Source organism: Vanacampus margaritifer, chromosome 13, assembly GCF_051991255.1.
Source record: "Vanacampus margaritifer isolate UIUO_Vmar chromosome 13, RoL_Vmar_1.0, whole genome shotgun sequence".
Classification (NCBI taxonomy): Eukaryota; Metazoa; Chordata; class Actinopteri; order Syngnathiformes; family Syngnathidae; genus Vanacampus; species Vanacampus margaritifer.
In genome coordinates, this window is record NC_135444.1 from 14,377,576 (window position 1) to 14,387,147 (window position 9,572).

The window sequence follows — 9,572 nt, forward strand, 5'->3', positions numbered from 1 at the left end:
TAAATGTATTGTGATGGAGAGAGGCACTCCACTGACATGATACCTGTCGGGTGCTGCGAAAAGTGTACATGTGATAAAGGATGGGGATGCGTTTCCTCTCGAGGGACGGGTTCAGGATGTCGCTATTGATCTTAAGGTTCTTGACCATCAGATCAAGCAGGTACGTTCCCAGCTCCAACGTAACCAGGTACGGCCAGGAGTTTTTGCCACCCTGGAGCGAGGGCCCTGATGGGTGCGCCGTTTCCAGCTTGCACCACTCCTCCCGGGGAAGGACGTTGTACGCCTGGAAGGAGGGAATGAAAAACAGTTGACTTGAAAACGCTGGGCTTTTTCGTTTCCGTCGTTCTTTTCGTGCATACCTCGGTGTCTTTGGCTAGCAGGTCTGCGTACGCGTTGTAAATGCTGCTCAGCTTTTCCACCATCTGACTGTTGTATTTCTGGCGGACTGAATACTTTGTGTCGACGTGGCTGCCCAAATCTTTGGCTAAAGTTATCAGGGACTCTCCGCTGGGAGGCATGCTGAAAATGCTCTGGTGAGGACACAGCGGCAAATATTGAGGCGTGCCAGTCGACCAATCACAGGACAGCAGCCGGCTGAGGTTGGCGGGATGCATTACCTGTATCATGATATCCACGTAGACGTTGTCCTCCAGCAGGCAGAGGTATGGATAAAGGTTGAGTTTGAAGCCCTTGCTGTTGGTCTTCCCCAGGATCATTTTGCCCTGCCTGAAGGCTTGGAGGAGGGCCTTGCGCCACTGAGCCTGCTGCTCCATCAGTAACGCCCTCTAAAAAGGACGACATTGCTTGTGATCGCAACAGCAGTCAACAACACTGCTAGTACCTTTGTTGTATTGTCAGGGTGTTGCTGGAACAAGAGTGTGAACTTTAACACCTGACACTTATTTCTCCTTCCCTGTTTGTGTCGAAAGCAGCTGTCACTTTTCAACACCACGCCAAATCATGGCTGCTGATGTCATCTATCGATTTTGTTGGGACAACATCCATTTTGATTAAAAGAGGCTCAAAGACCAATCATTAAGTTCCATACTACATTTCCAAACTGTAGAAAGAAGACCAAAATTTGGGGGTAACCATTCCACTAAAGCAGGGGTGGGCACACTCGGACCTCGGGGGATGGAATCCTGCAGGTTTTGGATGTTTCCCTTCTCATAACGATCCTGTAGATTGGACTGTGTTGGAAGAAGGAAACCTCCAAAACCTGCAAGACTCCGGCCCTCGAGGACCGAGTTTGCCCATTCCTGCTCTAAAGTCAAACAAAACTTGGAGTGATCAGGGATGTGATTTGACCAAAGTGAAATTATCTGAAAATTTAGCCGGGGGTCTGGGGGCCGCCGGCACCCAGCTAGGTCCAGGGCAGTGCCCTGGTGGGGGGACAAGGGGGGCGCTGCCCCCCAGAGCTCATGGGTTTTCCGTGTTTTTATAAACAGACAAAACAACAGCATAAATTTTCAATGTATATTGAACTATCCCATATAAAATGGCAGTTTTAGTCAACTCAAAATCAGTCACATTCAAAAACATTGGACTGCCTTTGCTTTTAAAAACTATCACAGAGAATATCATCATATCTAACTAATGTGATTACTAAGTTAACACATAAATAATGTTGAAGAGTTCAAATTTCATGAACAAATAATTGTATCATGACCAAATGAAAAGTAACTCATATTAGAACATACCACAAATGTCTTTGTTATAGCAGAAGATGTTATCTGTCGGAGTCATGTGCATACACAATGAACAACTAAAAATAAATAAATAAATAAATTAAAAAAAAAATCTGATTTTTTTTTTTGGGAGATAAAAAAAGCGGAATTCCGCGAATTAGCGGAAAAATCACATCCCTGAGTGATATTAACAAGCATACTCTTGGTACATTACCACGACCTTATTTAGCAAGCGGCGTCCGCCACTACAATGATTTGTCATTGACAGCACAAAAAGACGGCAATAACCTTGGCCATGATGCGGCACGGGATTCTAGTTCAGGTAAGCAATTTTCATCGAAAAAGAAAAACTTTTCCATAGTTAGAGGTTGAAGTTTTGAATCCAACTGGAACTCTTTCGCTGTCATCAATATGAAAAAAAAGGTGGGGATTTTGGGTGCCAGTCTTAGCTGTACTGTTTTTCTAAAATGCATTTTCCAAATAAATGTGACTTATAATCCGGTGCAATTTATAACAATATATGTTTTATTCTTTTTCCTGGTGCATTTTGCTATTCGCGGGCCGGCCCGGTCCTACTGTCAATATAAGGTAATGGTAAAGTAAATTACACTGATTGTCACACCCAACTAAGTGGGGGCAAAATTCATTCTCCGCATTTGACCCATCCCGTGAGGGAGCGGTGAGCAGCAATGATTGCGCTCGGGAATCACATGGAGATCTAACCCCCCAATTCCAACCTTTATACTGAGTGTCAAGCACGGAGGCAATGGGTCCCATTTTTATAGTCTTTGGTATGACCCGGCCGGGGATTGAACCCACAACCTCCCAGTCTGAGGGCGGACACTCTACCACAAGGCCACTAAGTTGGATTGAATATATGAATTTATGAATATAAATGCCCATCTGAGTGTTTTCATACTTTTTATGTTTTTTCAAAGATTTTTAGCAAGTCAGTATAGTAGTTTTAAGTTGTGATAGTCTGACTGGTGGATGTTGAGGTGACTCTCACTGCCTCCTATCCAGGTTCCTCCATTACAATACATTATTATTCTGTCCTGCCTGCTTGCCCGTCTGTAAATGCTTCCTGGCCACTAGGGACTCTCAGCTTACTCGCTTCCCACGTAGCCCATCTGCAGAGGCAGACGACGAGCCAGCCTGGACTTTAAATGCCACTGTTAGAAGAAAGATATGACGTTTGCCTCCTCCGCACTTGTAGTGGACAATAAGTGCCCTCAGAAATGTGTCAATAGTGAAAATAAAACAAAAGACCACTTTTTTTCCCCCGCCCCAGTCCAACCAAACGTTCAATTCCCTAAATAATACTGACCTACCTGTTTTTAGTAAATGCTGTAGGTCATTAGAATGTACTAGATTAGGCTGGTAGTTAGCAGGAGGCTTACCATTTTAGCTATGTTTTCTGTGACAGGCTTGGTTGCCTCCACAGAGTCAATGGTGATTGTGCAGGCCTGCTCCATATTGAGCTGGAGTTTGAAACGTTCCTGGAGCTCTTCTCGAGTGAAATCCAGCTTAGGGTACTGGTGGTTATCCCTCTGAAAACACAGAGGCATGCACATACAATAATTAATATCTGGTCACGTGTTAGCAGCCTATTTTGGCAACTATCCACTCCAAACGTTCAAATGGTCAGAAATATACTCATCAATGCATTGTATTTTTATTTCATCATCTTATTTAGCATGGCCGTAATGTATGGGAGTGAAGGAGCAAGGACTGTCTCTGAGTTGAACCAAAATCAAACTGCATTTTATATGAGCATGTGACACAGAGCAAATAGTATGCTAATGAGCTTGAGCTTCTGCCACCAACACGGTCTCCCGAGGCTCCACGAGAGACCGTCCTGTTTGCTATTCCACTATCGAGCGAGCCAGTTTATTTGGGCAGCGTTTCAGCCATTCGCTCGCCAGTGACGTCAGTTGAATGTGAATTATGAAACAAACGGAAAAAAACTCTCGCTAGTCAACAAAGACACAATGAGCTTCAACGAAGCAAATAGGATGCAAGAATGTAGTGGAGGCTAAAAAAAAAGAAGAGGGGGTGGGGGAGACGGGGGCAAAGAGGTGAGAGACGTTCCAAATCACAAGGGTTCTTGCATGGATAAGGGCATCGCCGGAACAACCAATCTGTGTTAGTCAAAACACTTTGCATACTGAATTATGCGTGTCTTCCTGGTGTTTACAGCAACATAGAAAATATTGTCACAAAAACGTTGACATCTTGAAATATCTTCATTCAACCCTTTAAAGCCAAACGTATCATATTAAATACAAGACACTTTGAGCCCTCTATTTCATGAATATAAATACACCCCCCCATTTAAAACCCTGACGTATATGATCTGACACATGCATTGCACAGATAATCCATTAGAGGGCAGTATCACCCAGCCGATGGCTTTTCCAGAGACCTTCAGAATTTTCTCTCATTTATATTTCATGGTTCAGGCTTTACAGGGTTAAAAGAAGAGAAGAGAAACTCATGTGCTATGATGTAACTCAATATGAAACTATTGTATATCAATGTCACACGGTTGCCCTGTGTATTTGTTTTTGCATTTATTTCATTGTTTTACTGTTGTCTGCTGCCAGATTGGCATTGGAAATGAGAATTTGTTCTAACTTGTGTAAATAAAGGTTAAAAAAAAAATATTTAGCTTCAGCACTCAGCTTTACTATCCCCCGACTGCTCTGCAGGCGGCTTATGTTGCGGTAATGACTTCTACCGCTCCACTTGGAGCCATCAGTCTGTGTGAAGGCATTTACAGCCATCTAGTGGCACCCCCTGTTGTTGTTTTTTCCCCAGGGGGGGTCTATTTAAGGCACGACATTTTTACTTGAATGGATGCCAAACCTGGTGAACAATTAGAGGAATGCATCTACTTGAGGAAACAGCAAATAACTTTGGAGAAATTGGATTTAACAACTGCACTGTGTATTAACTGTATTAAAGATGATAGCCTCCATTTAATGTTTATTTTGAGAATTAAGCACATTTTAACTTCTGCACCAGCACCCAAATACAGTAGAAAAATATGTGGTTGTTTTTTTTAAATGACATGAGTCAGATACCTTTGTGTAAAGATCCTGCACCAACAAAGGGGGGCTTTGGCTTGGGGTGAGGTTCGAGGCGGGTTGATAGTCGGCGTGGATGACACGTACAGCCTTCAGTGCCATGTCTCTTTCATCAAGCTGGAACACACACTGGTTGAAAACATCGTCCACCGAGAAGCCATCCTCCTCCATCTGGTTCAAGCACCTGCACGCATACACATGCAGTCACACACATAAAAGGTCCGCTACAAACTTTATTCATTGTTTACAGACAACAGTTGGAGAATATCAATGACTATGCTTGTATTGACACAAGCCTCTTCTGCCTGACTGGAGATGTAAACCGGATCCAGAGGGAGATGGACGGTGACAGTGTCAGCAAAATGTTAACTCAAAAATAATCTCCTCGAGGCCTACTGCCATGACCCGACATGCTAACCTGCGGCCAGTCACTAGCATACAAATGACCCCCAAAATTCCTAGTCCACCAGCGTAGAATTTGATCGGTGTTTAGTTACACTGCCTCCTAGAGGGCAAAACCAGAACTACAGCATTAAATCACAAAACAGGTTTGGAATCCCTCCTTTCATTTGACTCAAGAAGAAGTGTGTGGGCAGCTAAAGCCAAAAAGCATTTTGAACATAAAGAAATAAATACATAAATAAATAAAACAGCTGTTTGTCTATATGGGCCATGTGATTAGCTGGTGACCAGTCTAGGATGTAGCCCACTCGCTCAAAGTCAGCTGGGATGGGCTCCAGCACGCTGGCGAATCTAATAAGGACAAGTGCTATAAAAAATGGATGGAATGTAGTCATCTATTCTTGATCAATAAAATTAGGACAGCAATGTACTAACAAGGAACATATTTTTAATAAATAGGGGTGTTAAAAAAAAATCAATTCGGCAATATATCGCGATCTTACAGTGCACAATTCTCAAATCGATTCTATATCTATAATCGATGTTTAAATATCACTTTTTTATGGAAATATTCAACAAAACGTCTTACTTAGGGTTAGGGTTCACACTTTAAGCATGAAAGAATGTTCTATTAATGGAACATTAAGACTTAATATTTTATTTCAGGGCTGTTCAAACATGAAACAGACTGCAACCTGTTTGTTAAATACAGTAGCTCAGTTATAAGCCTGATGTTTCAGATAAATAAATACATTTTGATACAAATCTTACAGTGTACATGTACAAATTTACTGATTAGTATTTTCTAAATTTGAGTAAAAAAAAAAAAAGAAAAGAAAAAAAAATCGCAATAATCTATTTATAGATTTGTATGGGGATTAATCGGCATTAAATCGAATCGTGACCGATGAATCGTGATACGGATCGATTCGCCAGGTACTACGCAATTCACACCCCTATTAATAAATAATATGTGAGGAAGAGACATTTATCTCTGTGACATGTTTGGATAATTCTCTTCTTTTCTTTTCTTAATTCTTAAACAAGCTTTGTACAACGTAAACATCCGAGAAGCGAAGACGGCAAGAGAAGATGAATGATGGAGTGTAATGAGCCTGGTGCATATTTGAGTTAGTTTGGTTTGGAAGAGGTAGGCCATTGTCCAGCAAGATTGGCCATACAAATGCACTTGCAACGAAAGCTTCTATAATACAATAAACGTGGCAAGTAAAAATACACAAAGTGGGGGGGGGGGGGGGAATAGGAAAACATGACACTAATTGCTGTTATGTCTCAATACTGTAGACATTGTCAAACTCACCCAGTGTATACTATACATACCTAGTAATAACTCGAGAAGAGCTGTTAGCAGTACGGCCCATACATTCCAGAGCAGCACAATATGAGGCAATATTTGGCCGCAGACCTGCCTCCTCCAAGAGTATGAATAAGCAGCCAATCTGAGTCAATGAGCCCTTAAAAAAAAAAAAAAAAAAAAAAAGTCAGACAGAGAGAGAGAATTAACTTGATGTTATTAAGTTATTATATTCATTATTTTTTAAATGATCATTCGTCCAATTCATCGGTTACAATCATTTTATTCTGCCAAATGTCGGAATTGACATCAGCCACAAAAAAACTTTCAGTCAGGCCCTGATTTTCCACTAATTGGCTCTATTCTGTACATATCTCCCCGCAATGAACGAGGTCGACTGTATTGTCCTTGACATTGTGCATTAACTTTTTCAACACACCTTTTTGGCCCAGACTCGCAACATGATGTTGTAGACGTCTGTGTCGAGAACTGCTCGTCGACTGCGAACTCTGTGCTGGCTGAGCAAGAAACTCTGCGCTCGCTCAATTTCTCCCGCGAACACACACGCCTCCAGCCAAGAGACGATGCGAGGGCGCATGTTTCCCACGGCTCCGTTATTAGCCTGCAGAGGATGCTCCGCTTGACTTGAGGAGGAGCACGGGCTGGCTTGCTGGCTAAGCCTCCTCTCCAGTTCTGCCACCTGTGTGAGTGCCTCATCAGTCATCTGCTTCTCTACACTCCGAGGTTTCTTCTTGGTGTCTTTTTGTTTGTTTTTGGGGGCTTTTAGCGATACAGCAGCCTGAACGTTGGAATTTTCATTATTCTTCTCAGCCAAGGCAGCAGTCTTTTTGATTGATATTGTTTTGTAACTAGTGCCAGGAAGTTCAGGGGTGCCTTTGCCACCGGGATGCTTTCCTGCCACTTTCTCCTTGATTTTCAGATTCTCCCGAACTCGCTGCCTTTCCTTCTGCTTGCTTTTCTTCTCTTTAGTTAATTTCTCCATCCAACGAGTGGGCTGGGATTTAGAGGGTTCTCTCACGACATTCTGTGGCGATTTGGAAATGTCTGGCTTCTCATGAGATGTGTTCGTGGAAGTTCTGGTAGATGAGAAGTGTCTCCCGGATGAAGGGGGATGGAGAAATTCCACCTTTGCTTTTTGGAAATCGAGAAGGCCATCAGGTTGAAGTTGCTGGATCCTGGCTTCTAGCACTTGGGGAAAAAAAACTCAAATTAATCACTAGCATTTCCAAATAAATTGCCCAAAGATGTATGAGTGAATGCTTGTATGTCATCTAATACACTTTTGCAGCTCCGGTCCTCGAGTACCCCTATGCAGCCTGTTTTCCATGTCCCTCTCAGCCAACACACCTGAGGATCGTTTTAGGCTTCATGCAAGCTTGCTGATTAGCCAATCATTTGAAACACCTGTGTTGCTGTGGGAGACATGGAAAACAGGCTGGATAGGGGTACTTGAGGACCGCGGTTGAGAACCACTGGTCTAATAAATGCCCTGCGATTGACCGGCGATCAGTCCAGGGTGCACCCCGCCTCTCGCCCAAAGTCAGCTGGAAGAGGCTCCAGCTCACCCTATTAGATGTTTTGAAAGTAGAACAACTTATGATAGTGACATAAAAGTATTTTTTGTGCAGCCGATATTATCATTGTTTCCTGTTGTCAAGCTGCTGGCTACTTTGATGCAGCATTTGCATGGGGTCACGGTTCAAGTCTCCCACCAAAATAGCATCTAGTTTTTGGGGAGATGCTATTCTGCTTCCTTGCTCTTGTCAAGATGCCGTTGAGCAATGCACATTCCACACACCTCCAGCTGAAGAGGTGCCCTTTTCTTGCTAATTTCTTTCCTTGGCCTGCATGTGAGTGATTTGTGTCTCCATGCATGGTGCGCAACACATTTCACTTTGAGAGATTATAATCAGTAAAATAAACGTAAATATCAATCTATCCAAATAAAAATTAACAACTGTGGTAAAATTACAAAAGTCACCATCATCTTCAATTTGACTACCATATTGATATAGTTTAAGCTTTACATTTTGGGATTTTTATTTTTATTTTTGAGGAAAAAAAGAAGACGATTTGTGTCACAACTGGCACCTAATTGTAAAAAAAATACCTTACCATCTAACAGCTGAGATTGTTCCACTACACGTTTCTTTGCATCTTCTGTCTTCCGGACTGAAAATGAAACGTTTCTTCGGTGAAGTTGTAAATGAGTATCTGGGATAAATAAACAACAACAAAAAGTAATTAGTAACATCCTAAATTTGGTTTAATTGTATCCGCAGTGGATTAGTTGTCTTTGAGCCTTGATTTATGTGCTTCAAAATACTCAAGATGATAACACAATTCGTTTAATGTCTGCTTGTTTATTCAATGTCAAATTGGCTTTGGGGGAAAAAAAGTTTTAAATTAAAATGAGACCAATAACATGAACGCCCTCAGCCAAGAACACCGGTCGTGCAAACTTAACAGCATTCGCCTCACCTGCTAGTTGTCTAACTGCGCTTTTTCTCATCGACAGACACCGCTGACAGCATTCCGTAAAAGGGACACGAGACGTACACTTTTCAAGCAAACTGCGCCGATGAAGACATTTGACGAAGGCACAAATTCTAAGGAGTGACATGTTGACATGGAATAACCGCATTACATCTCGCACCAGGACGCCATTTTGACCCAGACTAACCTAATCGCAACGCTGAGCTATCGTCATTCGTAAAGACATAACTAGCCGACCGCAGATGCAAAGAGCGCCTTATTCGCGCTAGTCATCCGAGCATAGCTAAAATACTAAAGCTAAGCAGTACCGATAGTTTATTATTTGGCTGCGTTAATTTCTCGTCATACAGTTATAAGGGCTGCACGTGTTAGTTCGGCCTTTCTTCTTCTTTTTTGTTGTCCAACCATTTTATTTGGCATTTGCTAGTTCAGCCGTGTTTGGCCTACAGATGTCGCCACAAGCCATTGAAAGCAGACTAAGGTAAGAAGTTACTTATACTCAAACTGATTTACTTAAGCCAGCACTCATCCAACCCCTTGTTATATTACTTGTTTCATAAA

At 42.3% G+C, this 9,572-nt stretch overlaps 1 protein-coding gene across 1 annotated transcript in view; it reads right to left on the reverse strand.

The window, feature by feature from the left end:
- Nucleotides 1-9,174, reverse strand: part of polrmt (polymerase (RNA) mitochondrial (DNA directed)) — a 43,080-nt gene extending 33,906 nt beyond the window's left edge. Inside the window, exons 1-9 of the mRNA XM_077583829.1 lie at nt 8,997-9,174; nt 8,631-8,729; nt 6,934-7,703; nt 6,521-6,654; nt 4,775-4,961; nt 3,089-3,238; nt 618-785; nt 360-530; nt 44-283 (exon numbers count right to left, since the gene is read on the reverse strand). Of these exons, the coding sequence (XP_077439955.1) occupies nt 44-283; nt 360-530; nt 618-785; nt 3,089-3,238; nt 4,775-4,961; nt 6,521-6,654; nt 6,934-7,703; nt 8,631-8,729; nt 8,997-9,159 (2,082 nt within the window). The 5' untranslated portion in view covers nt 9,160-9,174. The remainder of the gene's footprint in view (nt 1-43; nt 284-359; nt 531-617; nt 786-3,088; nt 3,239-4,774; nt 4,962-6,520; nt 6,655-6,933; nt 7,704-8,630; nt 8,730-8,996) is intronic.
- Nucleotides 9,175-9,572: the final 398 nt, after the last annotated feature.